The 21,448-nt window shown below is 41.3% G+C and overlaps 1 protein-coding gene across 18 annotated transcripts in view; it reads left to right on the forward strand.

Moving 5' to 3' along the window:
• AMBRA1 (autophagy and beclin 1 regulator 1) overlaps positions 1 to 21,448 on the forward strand; it is a 163,077-nt gene that overhangs the window by 68,703 nt on the left and 72,926 nt on the right. For all 18 annotated transcript variants that reach the window (XR_002830070.1, XR_002830067.1, XR_002830068.1 and 15 more), the window contains 2 exons: positions 7,230 to 7,310; positions 7,940 to 8,040. Coding sequence is in view for 14 of the 18 variants with exons in the window: in XM_023756649.1 (XP_023612417.1) it covers positions 7,230 to 7,310; positions 7,940 to 8,040 (182 nt within the window). In the remaining 4 variants the exon portion in view is untranslated. The remainder of the gene's footprint in view (positions 1 to 7,229; positions 7,311 to 7,939; positions 8,041 to 21,448) is intronic.

Raw genomic sequence — 21,448 nt, forward strand, 5'->3', positions numbered from 1 at the left:
CCATACGGCAAATTCCCATTTTCACTTTTACTATCCCTTTGAAAGAGGGAGGCTTGGGTGAAGCCCAGATTAAGCGCTATGTCCCAGTAGTTGCTAAAGTCCATAAAAGAGGTAGTGTACAGTATATGACTGTATGTGACTGTATGACTATTGCTTCAGCTATCCTTGCCCCTTCCACGTCTTATCTGTTACTCTAAATGTATTTAATGATCCCAGAATCATCCCTAGCTCATGTCCTTCCTTTCTGACAGTAAGTGCTTCACCTTCTAAGGCAAAAGAGATACCTGAGCTCATGACAGAACTACAGAACCTTCAGATTAGATTAGTCACAAATATTTCCACCACACATACCAGCCACTAGGTAGTTGCACTCAATCTTTTTTATTTTAATTTTTTATTTACAGTTGACATTCTCAACTTAATTGTTGCTAGCACAGGAAAGAACAAATGCTACATCCACAGTTGTGACACTAGGCTGTACACTGGAAAAACATCTCGGTGAGAATTCTAGTCTTTCAGCCTCATGATGAAATCTCTTTAGGTCTATTATATTTATTTTCTTAATTCTTCTAATTATCTGGCTCCCTTTACCCAGAAATCCATATTGTGATCTAATGTGCAAAAACGTTTTGTTTGAGAATGACAGTCATTTCTGGGCCCAAGATGGGTTCCTGTTTCTCAGTTTGACATGCTGTAGTACAATATACACATGTATAGGGGAGCATCCTCCAGCCAGGACTTCTCCTTTTATGGTCCCCTTGCTAGACACCTTCTGGCAAAGAAGTCATTAAAAGGTCTTCTTGGTATATGATGTAGTTGAGGGGTGTTCTGAAGGCTGTCACTCAGCTCTGCCTTCCAATTGGGTGTGGCATAGGGGAAGTTGCTTGTCTTTAGTTCGGAATGTTATATTCTCCATCTGCCCTTTTGGCATAACAGAAATTTAGTTGAGCCATGACAAAGAAAATATGTTAGAAATCAGGTCATACTACTCCTATCATCTGTCATCGAAATCTGACAGCTTTGTGAGACTCATACTTCAAGATCCTGTGGCTGGGAATTCCAGTAGAGCAAAGCCAGATATGTCCTTGGTAGTAGTTGCTCCTGCTCTCTCTTCTATGCCCAGAATTTCTAGGACCCCTGGGGGAGTCAGTGACTACTAATAGCAAATATATAACTTGTAGCCAAGAAAGGGAAGGGTAAATCTTCAGAGGGAGATGTTGTCTATTTCGAAACAGTTGCTTTTGTCTCTTCCCTTGACTTACAAAAATAGGCTCTTTAATATTAGAAGTGCAAGAGAGACTCTAAGGAAACACTGTAACGTTGCTAGAACCTGCTAAAGCAATGATTGGGAATCAGTCAACTAACTACATTTGTTGAGTGGTGGTATTGTACAGAAAGTTAAGAAATAGTTCTTAAAATGTGACGAGATAAGAAACTGTTCCCTTCCTTTTTACCAGAGAGTTTTAAATAATTTCATTTACTTGATTTTTGTGGTGGCTGATTGTTTTTACAGGGTGGGCTTACAGAAGAGAAATATTTAAGTCTTGAAATAGGACCTTTCTCTAGTTATACTTAGGAGAAAGGTAAATAAACACAGTCATAGAAACATGAAACGGCATGGAATATTTCAGGAATTCCCTTGTTGATTAGTATGGCTAGACTGTAAAGTACAAGATATGTGGCAGACGAGCCTGGAGAGTTAAAGTAGTCCCAGATCTTAGAGAGCCTTCTGTGCCTTGCAAGGGGGGTGAACTTTATTCCGTAGGTGAGAGGGAACCCTTGAAGAGTTGTAGGCTATGGAATAATATGAGCGGATTTTTACATAAGTGACTTGCAAGATAGACTGTAACAGATACCACTGAAGTACAGGACAGTGTTGGGGGAGAGGATTTGGGGAGCTGAGAGAAGGCTTCATGGATTTCAGCTGGGTGTGAAGGCTGCATACCACTTAGATGAATTGAGGTGGAGGATGGGGCTAGGGAAGGAGATTCTAGAAAGGGGGTAGCTTAAACAAAAAGCCCAGAGATAGGAGATTTACAGGGTTTATTTGAGGACCCTGAATAGAGCTATGGAGTGTTTATAATATGAGGGAGAAGATCAGAAAAGTGAACTATTTTGGACCTGGCTAAGAAGTTTTTACTTTATTTTTGTCTGGGACATCCATTAGTCAATATGTATGTTAGGCTAACTGACAGCACTGGTTAGGGTGAACTGAAGTGACAAGTATGTGGATGCAGGAAAACCAGTTCGAAAGCTGTGGGCAAGTACAGGCGAGAACACATGAGCACTGATGGCTGTTGACTAGGGGACAATCCTGGGTTCTAGTTTTGGCTGAGCTTGTGATTTGTTGTTTGTCCTTGGGCAAGTCCCTTGCCCAGTCTGGGCCTCAATGTCTGATCAGTTCAATGAGATTAGATTAACTCTGAAGTTTCTTTTAGCACTAAAGTTCTTGGATCTTTGTTGGAGTTAACTATCTTAGGAGAATTTCCCTTACACGCAGCAGACATAGAATAATGAAAAGTCTCAGGAAAGTGAGGGAGACTTCATGAGGATTAGAAATAGGATATCTGGTACCTGTAGCGCCCCTAAATATTTATAAAATATATGCCTACCTGAAGTCTAGCTCTTTACTGAGGATTTTGAGCCTATTGCTTAGAAACATAATATTGTTTGGCAGTTTTAGAATTAGTACTCTTTCTGTGCAAGTAAAATATATATGAATATTTATTATGAAGAATGCAAAAGAGAAAGAAAATGGACTGTGTCTGGATTGTGCCTGGGTTTAGAATGGGAAAATACAGAAGGAAAGAATTAAACACTCAAGACAGAAGAAGGGGGAAAGGAGGACATAACCCTTAAAGATACATGTATTTTTTAACATAAAATGCACAATAGGAATATGATTTTCATAATGTATGCAATAAAATTGAAGGTAGAATAAGCAAGGAGAGGAATTTGTTAATAGTAATTATCTGTTGTGTCACTATTCCTTGGAGAAAAATTAAGGCTTTGTCGTTCCAAGAGACCTATGCTCTTAGGTGTCCCCTGTGAATGTTTCGGCTGGGACTGTGCCCTGCCCCCAGAAATCTAAGCACTTGCATGTATGCACAGTCTGGCACTAGAGACTGGGGCCTCAGTTCCTCATAGCACCCAGGTAAGGAAAGGTCTTGTCCAAGATCACTGCCATCCAGGGACAGGAATTCCAAACAGGCCTTCTTTTGTCTGAAGATTGAGGAGAAGCAAAAGAGCATAGAGAAACAAGTATATATATTTTTAAACAAACATACTTTATTACTGCACACTTTTTCTTTCTTTGTTTTAAGTATGTTTTTATTGATTTCAGAGAGAGGAAGAGAGAGATAGAAACATCAGTGATGATGAGAGAGAGAATCATTGATTGGCTGCCTTCTGCACACCTCCTACTGGGGATTGATCCTGAAACCTGGGTATGTGCCCTGGCTAGGATTGAACTGTGACCTCCTCATTCCTAGGTTGATGCTCCGCCACTGAACCACACGGACCGACAAGTATTTTTTTAATAGTCTAATTTTCAGCAAAATCATGTGTGTATTGTCAAGAGGACAATGGCCTTTTGAACTATTTGCTGCAAGAACTTCATTTATAAAGGCCCGAGTCAGAGTCATTTGTCACTGAGGAGTAATGACAACCTGACTGTCTGGTCAGGACTCAGACAGAAGTCTGTAGGTGTATTTTTAAATTATAGCCTTTCTCAGGCAATTAATCCCTGGCATTTAGCAGAGGTTGCTGCTGCGTTTCTCTCTTGTTCCAGAGATATATTTTTCTTGTATTCAGTACTTGTCTTAGATGCTTGATTGTTTGAAGGGTGTTTTTCCCTTATAAAATATTTTACAAGAAAATCTTACATTTTCTCTCTCTCTTCCTCAAATACCCCTTGGAGAGTTAATCAGAGATGCATAGAGTTCAACAACTGGGAAAGCCATTAATAACTCAGTCAGCATCTATCCTGCTGGCTTAAAGGCAGTTTCTAGCTTCTGGTTGATGAAATTGATGAGGATTTCTCTGGTGTCTCCCTGCAAGTGTTTTGGTGGGAAAGTCCTCCTGTGGTGGAGGAAAAGCACCAGCACTCTGATCACTCTGATCTTCACCTTTATTGTGTTTGTTTGTTTTTGTTAATCCTCAACAGAGGATATTTTTTCCATTGCTTTTTTAGAGAGAGTGGAAGGGAGGGTGTGAGGGGAGAGAGAGAGAGAGAAACATCAACGTGAGAGACACATTGTCTGCTTGCCTCCTGCATGCGCCTAAACTGGGGCAGGAACTCACAACCCAGGTACGTGCCCTTGACCAGGAATCAAACCTGTGACCCCTCAGTGGATGGGCCAGTGCTTTTACCACTTAGCAACACTGGCCGGGGCATGGTCTTCACCATTGTTGTTTATTTTATTTAAGCTCCCCTTGAAAGGGCATGAACTATGTTAGGCCTCAGTATTTAGCACTCTCCTCTGTTTCTAAGATAAACCCTCTCTGTATCTTTCTTTTTTCCACTGTTCATCTATAAAACAACTTCCAATTCACTCATACTGTCTCTGTCTGACCAGTTTTGCCTCCTTCATCTTATGGAGCCATGCTTCATGTTGATCTTGTACTAGCACTGAAGTGAGTGGCAGAGTCTGTGTAGTTTTCTAAAAACAACATTATTTTTTAAGTACTTTTAATTCCTTTGCTTTTTTCTTGGAACTTTTACCAATCTTCCTGTCCCCTCCTTCTACTAGTAAGCCACCCCTCCTCCAACCCTCCGCAAATATCCTATGTGTTGAAATTTGTTTCCCCATCTCAACTCCTTATTATTTCTGAATTCTCCCTTCTTTTTAGACTATAAAACCTTTGACACCGTACCCATTTCTGTTTTTAAGGTTTTTCTGGTCAGTAAATGCTTGAGCTGTTTTTGTTATAGGCTGTTGTCTCTTAGATGTCTTTGTTTTTCTCCCATAGGCAGCATCATTTCATTTGTGTGTTTACCGCGTTTCACCTTTTTCTGATCATTCTGGGTCCTATTCTGCCATTTCTCCTTTGCTAGGGTTCTGAGCACTGTCAGTTTGAAGTCATTTCTACATTTTATTGAGATGCTACTTAGTTCCTCCTCCATCATTAGTTAAGATGTTAAGCTGAGGACCAGCAAATACATCTCCACTCACTTATGTGCCCTGACTGGGGATCGAATCTGCAACCTTGGCATATCAAGGCAGTGCTCTAAGAAACTGAGCTACCCAGTGTAATGATGCCTAATGTAACCATCAGATTGAGATGATGTTTGTTTGCTTGTATCTGAGCTGCTGATCTCATTCTTATTTTCATATATATACACACACACACACACACACACACATATATATATAGATATATATATATATATATATGGTGTCCCCCAAAAATATACACACATTTTTTAATAATTATAGGCAGTGTTTATTACAATACGTTTTATTTCAAAATTGAGCTATCACGTATATATGTATGTATTAATTTTCATATACTAGTATATATATCTTGTCTCTCTTCTGCCTCTTCCTTGATCTATAGAATTTTAAATCAACGGAATGTATGTAGAGAAAACCATAGTATGCTTTTTCTTTTGGGAAAATAAAAACCAAGTGTTGACTTTTAATGGTTCAGCTTCCAGTATCCCTGGTATTGATTTGTCTTTAAATGTTCAGCATCCAATTCCACCAAGATATGAAAACCTTCCTTAGGCTTTTGTTTCTGGCTTGTAAAGCACCCAGTGGTCCATTTGAAAGCCAAAGTGTTGTCTTAATTTTGGTTCCAGGGCCAGTTTGAAGATGATCTTATTAATCAGTCTCTCAGAGGTTCATTTATTTTGTGGAGTTTGGTTAAGCAGCTAATTAACTGCTTGGGCCAGCCAGTGCCCTTTGGCTTGTTGTTCCTTTGATGCTTTGGAAACTAAGCCACGTGAAGTCTCTGCCCTCTCTTTTCTTGTAGGAAGCAGTGAAGTACAGTGCAATGAGCAAGGGCTTCAGAGTCAGATCTTCCTTAAATCCCGCCTCAGCCACTTACTAGTTGTGTGACTTTGGGCAATTATCTCTCTGGTCCTTAGTTTCTTTATCTGTAAAACAGAGCTAATAATATCTTATGGAATAGCTAAAAGTATTAAATGGGATAACATATTAATAACCTTTGTATTAGAATTTAGTAGATATTTTATAAATGGTGGTTATTACAGACTGTAAAGAAAACACCTATACTTTGTTCTTTTTACTCAACTGACCTGACATATTTGTATTGTCAAATAATTCTTTGTCATTATCCATTTTTCAGCCTTTAAAAGAAAGGACTACTTAGTGTCTTTTTTTCACTTATTAGTGTTTTTTTTCACACCAAGGACCTAAACAGATTCATTGAAAGATAACCATTTTTGGGATGAAATTGATGAGGGAAGTTTTCTTCCTTCAAGATCCCCAAAAGCCAAAATTTCCCTTTATCTTTCAACTTAGAAAAAAGTATCCATTCCAGATCCTTTAGAAGATCTAAACCTGGCTTCAGTTTCAGAAGCAGCAAAGCTCAGAGATCACATTAATTTAAGAAAAACCTTTCTCCTCAACTGCGTCCAGCATGGCCAGGGGTGAACCTGAGGAAGGGTGGTGAAGGTAAAAAAGACAGACAAGAGAATACAGTTGGGGCAAGGTAGGATCACTGTGTCTCGATGAGGAAACAGTGACACAGCCTGTAAGCTGAAGCTTTATTTTATAGTCACATCACACAAAGCAAAACAAGGGGAGTGTTCCACATGTTTACATTATTCTTGCGAGAGAGTTTCACATCTATTTCATTACTCAAGCCTTGTTTTGGCAGCACTTGCTGCACTTCCCACAGCCCATTAGCTACCTAGGAACAAGTGAGGACTATAAGGTCAAGCTTAATTGTGCTGGGAGGGCTCTGCCCTCCAAGCTGAGACTTGTATGTGACTCTGCTACAGGTCAGTCCGAGGCTTGACCCTATAGCTGCTCCCTATACTCCTCCTTACTGAAACAAATGCTCCTGGATCATTTAGTTGAGGTACTCCAGAAATAGAGTATATGAATGTGCCACCCAAATTAGTAAGCAAACAGATCACTGATTTCTCTGGGGTCTTCCCCCAGGTGTAGGAATTTAGTTTGGGGGATGCTGGTCTTTTGGGCTGGTGGCTGATTCTGCTTTAGTGACTCTCTTATGTGCAGTCTTTTTGTTTCCTCCAGGGACAATGGTGACAGATCCAGGCACCGAGCTCCACGCAACGCCCGGATGTCTGCACCTTCACTGGGACGCTTTGTACCAAGGTAAGAACTGGGTAGTTAGTCTTTATGAGAGACTTTTATGAAGGAGCCTTTATGAAAGCCTGGATTTAGTTTTTAAACCTACTTTTTGATCTTTGGACTGTCCATATCTGGAATTACTTTCTAGTGAGCCTATGATCCAGCCCTGCCACCTAAAGACTTGACAGGAGATGATTGGCCACAGTAAAAAGAGATAGAATAGTGGTGGTGGGAGCATCCTGTTCAAGAATAAAAGCCCTGGGGAACTTTAGAAGAAAGATCAAGAAGGAGGTACAATTCTGTGAACGTACAAATCCTAGGAATTTTTACTCGACTCCGAGCTTCTGTGGATTCCTAGGTCTAGTGCAGTGGTCGGCAAACACATTAGTCAACAGAGCCAAATATCAACAGTACAACGATTGAAATTTCTTAAACTTAAACTATATAGGTAGGTACATTGTTATTAACTGAATTAGGGTACTCCTAAGGCTTAGGAAGAGCCACACTCAAGGGGCCAAAGAGCCGCATGTGGCTTGCGAGCCGCAGTTTGCCGACCACGGGTCTAGTGGATTCGTTAGCATTGATTCATAGTATATCTCCCTTGTTTTATGGTTGTCTTTAGTAGGCTTTTCACATGTGATTCCTTCTTGTAGGCGTTTCTTGCTGCCTGAGTACTTGCCTTATGCTGGGATTTTTCATGAACGTGGACAGCCTGGCTTGGCTACTCACTCTTCTGTTAACAGGGTCCTGGCAGGTAAGGAAATGTTTCTTTGGATTATGAAAATTTGAAGTGGCAGGGAGCCAGGTAAAACTTTCCCCTCCTTTACTTATATTGATTTGACAGCATCTTGCCACCTGGACAAAATCTCTGTTTTGAGGTATTGTACTCAGTTCCTTATTTCAAGGCTAGAAACTACAAGATTAAAGAAAACTGTTTCTCTTGCATATTTCTACTTCCTTCAAACATCTTTCAAATTCCCCCTCCCATTTAAACCATTTTTTTTCTCTCATAATTTAGCAATTAAATTCTGGCTATTGAATGGTAGCAGTGTCTTATTCAAGTTTCAGTTGGTGAGATACTCCTGAGCCAGAGCCTGTGATTTAATTAGGGGCTTAATGCACACCTCTCCTACCCTTTGCTACTGGCAGCACATGGTGTTTCCAGACACTGTGGAATCTTCCAAGAAAGGAGGAGAGACCCATAGAGCTGGCTCAGAAATCTCCACAGAACAGAAGACGCAGTTTTATGTGGCTGAATAGCTTAGTGACAGGGACTAAGATGCATGGTGCAACTGGGCTCTGAGACACAGTGTGTGCTGCTGCTTCTGGGCAGTCTGAAGAAGAAGCTAGCAGAATTCTTTTTTTTTTCCTGACAAAGGTTATTTCTCCATCACACTCTTTTCCTCCCTTCCCATCATGTCCACTGCCAACTTGTAATTTATGTATGTGAAGGCATAAAAGGTATAAAAATCAAGTCATGCCCTGGCCAGTGTGGTTCAGTTGGTTGAGTGTCATCCCATTTTTCACTCTCCCTTCCTCTCTCTAAAATCAATAAAATATTTTTTAAAGTCAGGGCATTTAAATATATCTTTACTTTTTTTTTAAAGTATATCTTTCATAAGCAATGCTTACGTTTTGGAAAATCTAGGCCACATGAAGGTTAAAGGTAGGGATCTGTATGTGAGCCAGTGGCACTGTCAGGTGGGAGAATGTGACTTTTCTTTTTTTTAATTTCAGAGAGCAAGGAAGAGGGAGAGAGAGAAACATCAATGATGACAAGAGAATCATTGATTGGCTGCCTCCTGCACCCCACACACTGGGGATCGAGCCCACCACCTGGGCATGTGCCCTGACCGGGAATCGAACCATGACCTCCTGGCTCATAGGTCAATGCTCAACCACTGAGCCATGCTGGTTGGGCTCCATTGATTTTTAGAGAGAGGGAAAGACAGAGAGAAATATCGATGTGAGAGAAACACATCAATTGGTTGCCTCCTGCACGAGCCCTGACCAGGGCCCACGCCTGGGAGGAGCCTACAACCAAAGTATGTGCCCTTCACCAGAATCGAACCTGGGACCCTTTATTTTTTTTTTTTATTTTTTATTTTTTTAAAATATATTTTATTGATTTTTTACAGAGAGGAAAGGGGAGGGACAGAGAGCTAGAAACATCAATGAGAGAGAAACATCAATCAGCTGCCTCCTGCACACTCCCCACTGGGGATGTGCCTGCAACCAAGGCACATGCCCTTGACCAGAATCGAACCCGGGACCCTTGAGTCCGCAGGCCAATGCTCTATCCACTGAGCCAAACCGGTCAGGGCGAACCTGGGACCCTTTAGTCTGTAGGCCGACGCTCTATCCACTGAGCCAAACCAGCTAGGGTGAGAAGGTGATTTCTAATGAAGCTGCTATGACAGCTGAAAGGCATGGGATCTGGCCTCCCCTGAGCAGTATCCTTGACTAAAGGTCAAGACCTAGAATTCCCAGTAATATTTGTGCTTTCTCTGTTGGAGACCAGGACTTCGTAGGCCCAGGCGTGGCCGGAAGCATACTACACCATGGTCTACTGACAGCCTCATCTGAGGGGTTTCTGGCCCAAGTTGTAAACAGATCCCATGGCTCTGCTTCTTGCTTGTCGCTTCGGGTGGGGACATGTAGAAGCTCTTCGCTGGCAGATAATCACTTGCTGCCAGACAGCACTATGGAGCTCTTCTCCACCCTTCTTTGTTCCAGACATCTGCCTCCACCACCCCACACAGCACCCCCTGCTCCTCTACTGCTGGAGAAATCTCTGTTTCCTGGCATTTAGTTTTTTTGGAACAGCTGTATGTTGTTTTTTCTTCTTTTGATTTAATAACTCTACCTTCACTTTCTGTTCCTTACTTTATGCCCAGAGGTCTGACCCCAAGTGACCCAATTTCACTTATGGATACATTTGAATATTGGGGTTGTGTTCCAGCAGCCAGTTTTTTCTATTAAGAAACATTCTCTAACAAAGATACAAAGGGCCATGAGGGGAAGGAAATCTAGATTTTTTAAGAATCTCACTCCTGAATTAGATTAGCAGATGGTTTCCATTCATAATTAAACTAGCTTCTCCCATCCTCTCAAGATACATGTTACAGAGTGCCCATTGCCCTTTTCTTAAAAGCCTTCATTATTTGTAGATATTTGGATGTCTCTCCAGTTTTTATTGACAGTTGTCTTACCTTTTACTTCTGTTGAGAAAAGCCCAATAACAACAACAGCAGCAACCAAAGAAAGCCTAACATTGAGTGCTTGCTGTATACCAAACCATAGGGAGTGATTTATTTATTTTTAAAAAAATATATTTTATTGATTTTTTTTACAGAGAGGAAGGGAGAGGGATAGAGAGTTAGAAACATCCATGAGAGAGAATCATCCATCAGCTGCCTCCTGCACACCCCCCACTGGGGATGTGCCGGCAACCAAGGTACACGCCCCTGACCAGAATCGAACCAGGGACTCTTCAGTCCACAGGCTGATGTTCTGGCCACTGAGCCAAACTGGTCAGGGCAATAGGGAGTGATTTAAGTGCTTTTTCCCAGTAATTTCATCTCTCACAGTAATCCTATGAGATGAGTGCTGTTATCTAACAGTAAAGAAAACTAAAAGCCTAGAAGGTTGACTTACCCAGCGTAATGAAGCTGGTAGAAGAGCCAGAACTGAACCAGGCATTGGGACTCCAGAGATTCCTAATCTGCCTCCCCACAGTTACTTTAAAGGACAAAGCATCAAAATAGCATTCTTTTTCCAGGATCTTACTCTGGAACAGAGAAAACACCCCCAGGGAACTTGCTGATCTTCAGGGTTTTTCTTATTCATTTTAGTTCCTCTATAGGTGTACATACCTTGTAAATATTGTGGTTTAATTTCAGACCACCTTAATAAAGTGAGTTGTAATCTTTTGTTGGTAGAGGGTCGTGACTTTAACTTATTTTTTTTTAAAAGGGGGCAACATCTGTGAAGCATAATAAAGCAAACTAAGCACAGTAAAATGAAGTATGCCTGTATTTTAAGTGGCTTTTAGACATAGCTTTCTATGAATACAGTGGTGCTTGCTGAGGAAAATCTTATTATGTAACAGCCCTTTCCCCGAGCCTTTGTGCCCTCCTAGACACAGATGTTTTATTAAACTTGTGAGCTTGTAATATCACTGATATAATAATGGCCTTTTAGCAGTAAGCACTCTCAATTTTTATGGTAAGGTACTTCCTCTTGTATGATTTGGAATGAGGTTGTGATGGTCTCAGAATAATTATGTTCAGCAGATATTTGTTCTGCACCCATGTGCCAGGTACTGTTCTAGGCTACCAGAGTGAATATGACCCCTGCCCTCCTATAGCTCAAAGTCTAGGTGGTTGGCCATGTCTCAATCTCGCTGTTTGCTTAGCTCCAAACATAAAGCAAGACTTTGTGTGGTGAGTGGCTTTTTGCAAAGTGGCTTTTTGAAGCATGGAAATTTGACAGACCTGCAGGACAAAAGCATATAAACACCTGTAATTTTAGGAGGCATGACCAGTACTTTGGTGGCAAATGAGTCTCCAGTGGACCCTAGCCAAAGCCATTCAAAATCATCAACAAAAATGGATTTGTAGAAAATTAAGGTCCATTCTTCCCACTTCCTCCCATAAGAGCCTACTACAGAGAAGTGTTTTGATAGTCTGTGAATGTTTGTCTCTTCTACCTATCTTGATCCATTCCCCACAATTCTGTAGGTTCCTGATGGCCTCCAGTACCTATCAACCCACCTCATGCCCCTTCTTCAGAATGTAAATTCTGAACCTGTACTTAAAGAGGTATAAATACATTTAAAGCCACTGAACACTACCAGGTATTTTTTGGGGGAAACACACTAAAATCTGAAGAGCTCCCCCTGCTGACTTTTTAGCAGACAGCTCTAGCTCTGTCATAACAGCAACTGATAATAAAGAAGGAAGTGAAGTTAATGCTGCCTACTATGAGCTAGGTACTGTTCTAAGTGCTTTCCCAATCATTATCTCCTTTAATCACTGTTACAACCCTGTGAAGTAGATGGCGCATTTCCATTCTACAGGGAAGAAAACTGAGGTTCAGAGAAGTTATGTCACTTGTACAGTATAACACAGTGAGAGGTAGTAGTCCTGGAACTTTAAACCAGGTTGGTCTGTCTGACTTATAACAACTCTGTTCTGTCTTCTGTGCCATGTTTTTTTTTTTTTTTTTTAAATATATTTTATTGATTTTTTACAGAGAAGAAGGGAGAGAGATAGAGAGTTAGAAACATCGATGAGAGAGAAACATCGATCAGCTGCCTCCTGCACATCTCCCACTGGGGATGTGCCTGCAACCCAGGTACATGCCCTTGACCGGAATCGAACCTGGGACCTTTCAGTCCGCAGGCCGACGCTCTATCCACTGAGCCAAACCGGTTTCGGCTTGTGCCATGTTTTAACTGAGTTCAAGTAGGGAGTATCTGCCAAAATGTTAAGCTTATAATATTTTCCTGCATGTTTGAGGTTCATGAAACTGAAATGAGAAGCCCTGGCATTTGACATATTCCTGGTAATTACTGGAAGAACAAAAATCTTCTGAAGGCTTGGGACCTGGGTAATGTAGGGTATTAGATATCTGGCCTGCCTAATCTTTTTGACTTTCATCCTAATGAGCATCTGCTCCCAGCAGATGGTTGGCCTGATGTACTTAATTGAGTATTTTGATTAAAACCAATGGGAAGTGTCAGTGTTTTCTTGTTCCTAGCCACAGGTCATTGGGGCCTGGTCGAGTGTCCTGGGCTAGCAATGGCTTTGTGCTCAGCCATTCTAATTTCTCTTAGATTTCTTTTTTGATCCAGTAGACAATACACATTCTGAACCTGTACTTAAAGAGGTATAAATACATTTAAAGCTAATGGAACTCTACAAAGTATATTTTAGGAGTGTTTTAGGAGTATGTTCTTCAGTTTTTCACATACTTTTGAATTTCTTAAATTTTCTTGTGTTGTTGATTTCTTATGTATTTTCATTGTCCAGGCATCCTTCTGTTTGTTGCCTGTGTGGGTAAGACAGACCTACCTCTTTTGCAAGAATTGACTTTTCCTTGTTAACTTTATTTTTTTATATCTTTTGCCCCTCTTATCTCTTTTAGAAACACAAGTCCTCTCTTAGATGTCCCCACTTCCCTGGTACTTTAGGGAATTACTTCCAGGAGCCCTGTCTAATCTATTTTGGCCAACTAGGTGGGCATTGGGGCCTTGGGCTTGCCAACTTTTAGGAATTAGCCTGGTTTTTCAACTTAATATCATAGGTCTCTAATACAACAGACTACTTAATTACTGTATATCAGATCTTCACTTGAACTGGCAAATCTGGGTAAGATGAATAGTAGTGGACACAATTAAAGGGTATCATGTTATACTTAAATGAGTATGGACAGAAATGAATAATAATTCTGGTGTTGGACCCTTTATCTGCATGTTCTGTGCCTCTCTCTTATCCAGTAGCCAGGCAAGTAAAATGAGTGGCACATTCCAACTCAACATCAAGTAAGATGGCTGTTTATAAATCCCAGATAAATGGACAATTTTTGGTGGTGGTACTAGCTAGTGCTGCTTTAATAATTAACTCAAGTACCTTTCATTCTGCTCCAGTGATGAGAGTGAAGGCGATAAGGGGGCTGGCTTGGTTGCCTGGGAAACAGAAGTAAATGCATCACTCCTCCCAGAGAGCCTTATAGCACTCAAGGCCTTTTACTTATATTACTTATTTGGTGTCTACCAACCACTGGAGCATCAATGTCCTCTTCACCTAAACTGTTTACTACATGTCCATATGCCATATACTACACACTGCTAGTGAGAGGTGTGCTTATTGAGAAACTGGGGCCCAGTTTCTAAGCTGAATTGCATGTGCTACTTTGGCTTTCCTACAGAAGACTATTGGGCCCATGAACATTTCTGTTCCTTTTGTGTTATGTGACTAAGGTTTTCTTTTTCTGTGGTTTTTTTTTTATGTGACTACGTTTTTATATGCCTTTCTCCATCCTCCTTTCTCCCTCCTGGAAATTTCCTCTTGATCTTTCCCCATGGAAGCTTTACACCTGTACCCTTTTTGTACTGTCACTTTGAAATGTATGTAGCACTTTCTAAAGGCTTAGCATTTTCCAGGGCACTTGGGTCTTATAAAAGAATTAAATGGTTCTGCCCTTAGGGAGTTTACAGTCTAGCCAGGGAGTGGCCTGCTTTCTATGTTTTGTTTTGGCCCTGCCACTAAAACTTTAATAATTCCCCTGAGACTTTAACTGCCAGTCCTGATAGAATAGCTAAGGGGGCACAACTCAAACCTGGGCTTGGACCAGGGACTTACGTCTTTTGGAACAGTTTGAAGAAACTCTGAATGTGTCCCCATTCATCTTTCAAGTGGGTCTGTGAGCATGAGGGAGTGGAAGTGGAGCTTGAGGAGGATAGTTGCCATTTGTAATATTGCAGAGTTTGGGCTCTGGAGCCAGACTGTCCAGGTTCAAATAATCATTCTGCTACTTTTTAAAAAATATATTTTTATTGATTTCAGAGAGGAAGGTAGAGGGGGAGAGAGAGATAGAGATGTCAATGATGTGAGAATCGTTGATTGGCTGCCTCCTGCATGCCCCCTACTGTGGATCGAGCGCACAACCCGGGCATGTGCCCTTGACTGGAATCAAACCTAGGATCCTTCAGTTTGCAGGCCAACACTCTATCCACTGAGCCAAACCTGCTAGAGCTCTGCTACTTCTTAGCAATGTAATCTTGGTTAATTTATTTTACCTTTTGGAGGACTCTGTGTTGTTGTTTTCATCTGTAAAATGGGTATAAAAATAGTTTCTAGCTTATAGGATTGTTTTGAAGATTAAATGAATTAATATATGTGAGACACTTAGAACAGTATTTTTTTTTGGCATACAAATGTTCAATTGATGTTAATTCTTATTGTTATTATACATTTTGGGGGGGGGCAGTGTGAGAGCTATGCCAATCTCTTTATTGATATCTCACTGTTCTGCCTTTTTCTCCAGTGGTGGTCTTCCTGGGTCCCAAGCAGGGCTGTCTCCCCTTTCTATGTTCAGCGAGTTGAAAAAAACTGGGAGTTTGTGCTCTGTGACACCTACAGATGGTAACCTGAAGGTTCCTGTGTTGATAGTTTGACAAGCCAATGTGTTCACTGTTGCCTAAGTGGCACCAAGGTGGGAGGAGTAGAGGAGTCACAAAGTTTGCATTTGAAAAACCCTTTTCTGTACTCCACCAGAACCCATGCTGATGAAATAAGCATCCACTTAACAGAACAAGTACAACTATGTAACTATGGCAACATGGGAATCTCAGCATGTAGTTCCTAGACCAATAGCATTAGCATCACTTGGGAACTTGTTACAAATGCACATTTTGGCCCCTACCCCAGACCCACTGTGTCAGGAACTTTGGTTGTGGGGCTCAGGAATTTGTGTTTTAATGAGTCTTTTAAGTGATCCTGGTGCACTTTAAAATTTGAGAAATAGTGGTCTAAATTAATTCATTAAGCTAGGAGCAGAGGCAGAGGAATGGGAAGAGATGACTTGGTAACACATTAGGGGTTGCACATACTAGAAATCCAAGATGTGTTTGTGCTGGTAAGCTGGTGTATAACTCCTCTTAATCTGGAGTTATTAGTAATGGGGAAAATGAATGAATTTGTAATTACTTACAGAATATTTAGTTGTCCTACTAGCCTTTTTGGCTCAATAAGCACTTACTGAGTTTCTGTTGTTTACATGGTTTATTGTTAGGTATAGTATCCAGGTGAAAAAGACATGATCTCTGCTCTCCATAAGCTTTTCATCTACTGAGCAAGCCCATCATGCTAATAAATAGCTGTAGGACAGTGGGCATTGTGCTAAATGGTAAAGTAGAAGCATAAACACAAAGCTGGCTGTGAGAGCTCAGCATCCTGCACTGTTTCTGCAACAGAAAATAGAAGTCCATTAAGCTTCATGTAGATAAACAGACTCTTGTCATCTCTGCTAGGAGAAGTTAACCTAAAATTCTTCTAACTTCTTAACCAGTTTCCCACATGTTCCCCATCGTCATCCTGAAGAAGAAATGTCAAGAGCCTGGCTGATTTGGCTCAGTGGTTGAGCGTTGACCCATGATCCAAGAGGTCAGGTTCGATTCCCAGTCAGGGCACAAACCCTGGTTTCAGGCCCTGTAGGGGACATGCAGGAGTTAGCTGATCAATGTTTCTATCTCTCTAACCCTTTCCTGTCCTCTTTTTCTAAAATCAAGAAAAATATTTATATTAAAAAAAAAAAGCTAACATCAACATGTCTAAATTGAGACCCCTTGTGCTTTGGTTTCTGTACTCTAGGGTTCCCTAGACCTAGAGTAATCTCAAAGCTTTTTAAGTCCTGTGGTTGTATGCCCTTTAGAAATAATGCTTATATTGAAGGTGCCAGCTGACGATGCCTTCTAATCTAAAAGTACCCACTGTAATGCCAGAACCCTTTTACTTCTCTCTTCTTAGGTTATGCTTACTATGTGCTTTGACATATTTTGCAACCCACAGAACAAATGACACAACAATATAGAAATCTACAGAAGAGATATGAGGAAAGAAAAGGCCAAATGTGAGGTCAAAGCCCGTTTTTTTCCAGTGGAGACAGCAGCCAAATCTCCATTTTATTTAAATTAGAAATCTTATACAAACTCTGAGAAGACTTGCTGCCCTATCTACTCCATCAGTTTTTACCTAAGTGATCAGTAGGAAGCTAACCCTCCACCTCCTTCTTTTTAAAATTCTGAGCTCACATTAACTTGTCTTTCTCTTTCCCTTTTCATGTCCTCAAGCAGCCTCATTTATTCCAAACAGGCTGGAAATACCATGGGAGCTGGCAGACAGCACCTCTCACCCTCTCTACCAAAGTAGAACCAACCTGTGGGTGTTAATTTCCTTTCTTTAACACCTGCTGATCCACAAGGCCAGCTCTTCCCAGCTGGAAGCCAAGAGCAAGCATGGATATCTTGGTGTAAGCATGATGTGGAAAGAGGCACTTGCTTGTGGGTGACCAGCGACCTCTTGGCATGTTGAGATTCCATGGGGTGTTTCTTGTGGCCAGGAGTTGAGTGTCATCCAGAGCCAGATATCCTGTAACCATATTATAGGACTACTCAGATGAGTCCTGGGTTTATCCTAAGCCCAGTCCACTGCAGCTATGTGCCATGCAGAAGGGGCCCAGATTCACTCCCGCTGTCTTCAGCTGTGGGGCTCTGTTCTTTGGGGTTGCCTAGCAAACAAACTCATGATTTTTATTCTTGTGGCTCATGGCTGGTGAAACACAAGCCAAAAAATAGTCATTTCTGAACAGAAAATTAAACTGGTCTAGGCTACAAAGGAATAGAAGAAAAGCTGGACAGGAGATAAAAGGCCGAAGTTCCCAGTGAGAACAAGGGAGGGAGGGTGTACTGTGCCTACGTGCCTATGTGATGAAAAGAAATCATTTATTTTCACACATAAATCTGTCTAGAAAGATGAGTTTTCTCCAGAATCTGCCATATTGCCAGTGGCTACTTTTGGTAATACTTGCTGATTTTTAGTTCCCCTTAGACTAGTAACACAAATGAAAAGACTACATGGAAAAATATCCACAGGCACTCCTGCCTATTAGAGTGAAGTTTTACCTGAGCAAGCAGTTCAGTTCTGTAGCAGCATTTAAAATTACCCAGAACATTGCCCCTCGTGTTGAACTGATAAAAGTCCTCATGCTGAACTGGTAAAAGGTGTTGTGGAAAGAAAAATGGTGGTAACCCAAGCTTAGATTTGACCATGAAATACTGTTGGATCACATTTGCAAAGTGCTGAGGCTATGAATATGACGCTGCTTGCGCGTTAAACAAACAACCCCAGAGCACTTACTATATGCCAAGTACTATTCTAACCACGTCTCATACATTATTCACTTAATCTTCAAAACATTCCGGTGGTGTCCTGTCATTACCCATTTTTACAAATGAGGAAACGGAGGCATAGAGAGATGAAATAATTTGCCCAAGACCACAGCTAATACCTGACAGAGTAGGACTTGGAACTCAAGCAGTCGAAGCTTTAAATTGGTGCTTTTCAAACAGAACCATCATGGGGTGTGGGTGATTCTTTATTGGTAGAGGAGGCTGAAATGTAAACTCTGGGTTTACTTTAAGAAAAGCAAAAATAGTTTGTTCAGTTCACAAGACTGCTTCTGGGAAGGGGGCTACAAATTCTCCTATATTCTTGTTGCAGCTTCTTTCCCCTAAAAAGAGGGCCCTGTAGAAGAATTACATTCCCAAACAATGAATCCTGAAGAGGTAATTACACTGTTGCCATCCCATTGGGAAGAAAGCTGGGGCGGTGATTACATTACAAACAAAGCTGTTCGGGTATAATTGCTCTGTGCTGCTCTGATCAGTCTGGGGAAGGCAGGCCTCTGGTCTCCATCCTCCTTTGTTTTTTGAGATGGAATCCGAATAGTATTGAATTAATAGGCAAGACCCAGGCACAGGGAAGTCAGCCAAAAGTGCCAACAGGACATTAACTTGCTATTGGCATTTTTGTTCTACTAAAGTTTTCCAGACCTTTTAGTACAAGCAGATTTGAGGGAGAGTCTATTTGAGAAAATATAGTTAGCTAATGAAGGGTTAAAGACCTTTCCTTATAGGATATCCCCCAAAGCCTTCGATGGTCTTCATGCATAGAGGAGAAATGGTTGGATGGCAATGAAATTTCTCTCTTCTATCAGCAGCCTTTGCTTTATCAAAACATGGCTATTCCTTCAAATATTTCCCTAACACAGTGGTTCTCAACCTTCTGGCCCTTTAAATACAGTTCCTCATGTTGTGGCCCAACCATAAAATTATTTTCGTTGCTACTTCATAACTGTAATGTTGCTACTGTTATGAATTGTAATGTAAATATCTGATATGCAGGATGGTCTTAGGCGACCCCTGTGAAAGGGTCGTTTGACCGCCAAAGGGGTCGCAACCCACAGGTTGAGAACCGCTGCCCTAACACTTCTAGCATATATATATTTTTCATGTATGTAGCTTCCAGTTGTGGATCAATAAGTCCCTCTTGTGGTTCTATTGAAATACTAAGGCTGACTTTTGTTAAATTACAGCAATATCTCTAGATCTGGACTGGAAAAGAAATAAAACTGACTTAACTAGAGCAGAGAAGGGGGTAAGATTCATGTTATCAGGTTGAGGGTTGCGCAGATCCCTCGGAAGTGGTATAATTCTGACCATTTTATTAGTTTTTGCTGCCTCACAAAAGCACCCCCAAATTTTCTGACTTATAATAGCATTTATTTATTGGACCCAATTCTCTGGGTCCAATGTACAGTTCATCTGGTCTGGGCCAACCTGGCTGCTCTCTGTGGTTAGTTGATGTCTTGGCTGGGTGTGGATGGTCTTTGTTGGAATAGTAGGCAGAAAAATGGCCTGCCAAATATCTCAACATACTAATCCCTGGAACCTGTGAATGTGTTACTTTATGTGGCAAAAGGAACTTTGAAGATATGATTAAGGTTACAGATTTTGAGTTTGGGAGATCTTTCTGAATTATCTGGGTGAACTCTTACCAGTTTAATCACATGAGCCCTTAAAAGTGGAAGAGAAAGGCAGAAGAGTCAGTCAAAGAGATGCAGTGATGCCCTAGCTGGTTTGGCTCAGTGGCTAGAGTGTCGGTCTGCGAACTGAAGGGTCCCAGGTTCGATTCTGGCCAAGAGCACATGCCGGGGTTGCGGGCTCCATCCCCCCCACCCCCCAGTAGGGGGTGTACAGGAGGCAGCCAGTCAATGATTCTCTCTCATCATTGATGTTTCTCTCTCTCTATCCCTCCCCCTTCTTCTCTGAAATCAATAAAAATATATTTTAAAAAAAGAGAGAGAGAAATGCAGTGATAGAAGATGGAAATGGCCCTCAGCTAACAGCCAACCTCAATCTCACAACTGAAAGCAGCTGAATTCTGCCAGTGACCCACATAAGCAAGCAAACAGATTCTCCCCTAGAGCCTCCAGAGAGGAGCACAGCTCTGCCACCATCTTGATTTTAACCCCTCAAGATCTGTGTTAGACTCCTGACCTGCGAAACTGAATGCCAGTAAGTTTATGTTAAGCTACTAGGTTTGTGGTAACTTGTTATGGAGCCCTAGAAAGCTAATAGCTAATATAGGTGGCTTCATGCACATATCGGGCGGTTGGCAAGCTGGTTGGCCTCGGCTAGGATTACTTATTTCTTTTCTCTTCCCTAGTAAGCTAACTAATGCTTCCTCACACAGGTGTCTTAGGGTTCCAAAGAGACACAAGAGAGGTCAGGCCTCAATGCACAAGCACTCTTAGTTTCTGCTTATATCATAACTAAGTAGATTTTTTAAATCAGGGGCATCCTGGTTGCTCACTTTAAACAATTTGCTTTTTTAAGTGCCCTTACATATCCATGATAGAAATTTTTCAGCAAACCAAGAGATATTGATGTATAGATTTGGATCTTTGGAGAAACAGACCATTATTTGGATTATTCAGAGAGACATGCACTCAGTGTATTTTTTACTGATTTGGGAAAGGAAGGGAGAGGGAGAGAGATAGAACATCAATGATGAGAATCATTGATTGGCTGCCTCCTGCATGCCCCCTACTGGGGACTGAGCCTGCAACCTGGCATGTGCCCTGATGGGAATCGAACCATGACCTCCTGGTTCATAGGTTGACGCTCAACCACTGAGCCACACCGGTCAGGCGGAGAGAGAGAGATATATTTAGAAATTACATCTAAATAGGAAGCTGGGTTCTGGTTTTCTACACACAGTGTTTCAGAGAAACTACCTTTTCTCTTTCTCTGGGTGTTTTCTGGGATGTAGTCCTCTATTTCTGTGTGCTAGAGGGTAAAAAGATGTGCAGAAGAGCACTGTGGGTGGTTGGACCCCCTGGGGCCACAGGTATTTCTGTGTAGGAGTAAGACTGACAGAATTAACTGTGCGAACACTTACTAAATTGGCTGTAAGTGAGCCTGTACCCATGGCATCATTTAAAATCTACAGCTCCTTTAACAGCAGCAAGTTGGAAGAAAATTTCCTGAAAATGAAGTCAAGGGGTCTTTGTGGCACATTATGTTTCTTATAGCA

This window comes from Myotis lucifugus, unplaced genomic scaffold (genome assembly GCF_000147115.1).
Source record: "Myotis lucifugus unplaced genomic scaffold, Myoluc2.0 scaffold_97, whole genome shotgun sequence".
NCBI classification, from domain to species: domain Eukaryota; kingdom Metazoa; phylum Chordata; class Mammalia; order Chiroptera; family Vespertilionidae; genus Myotis; species Myotis lucifugus.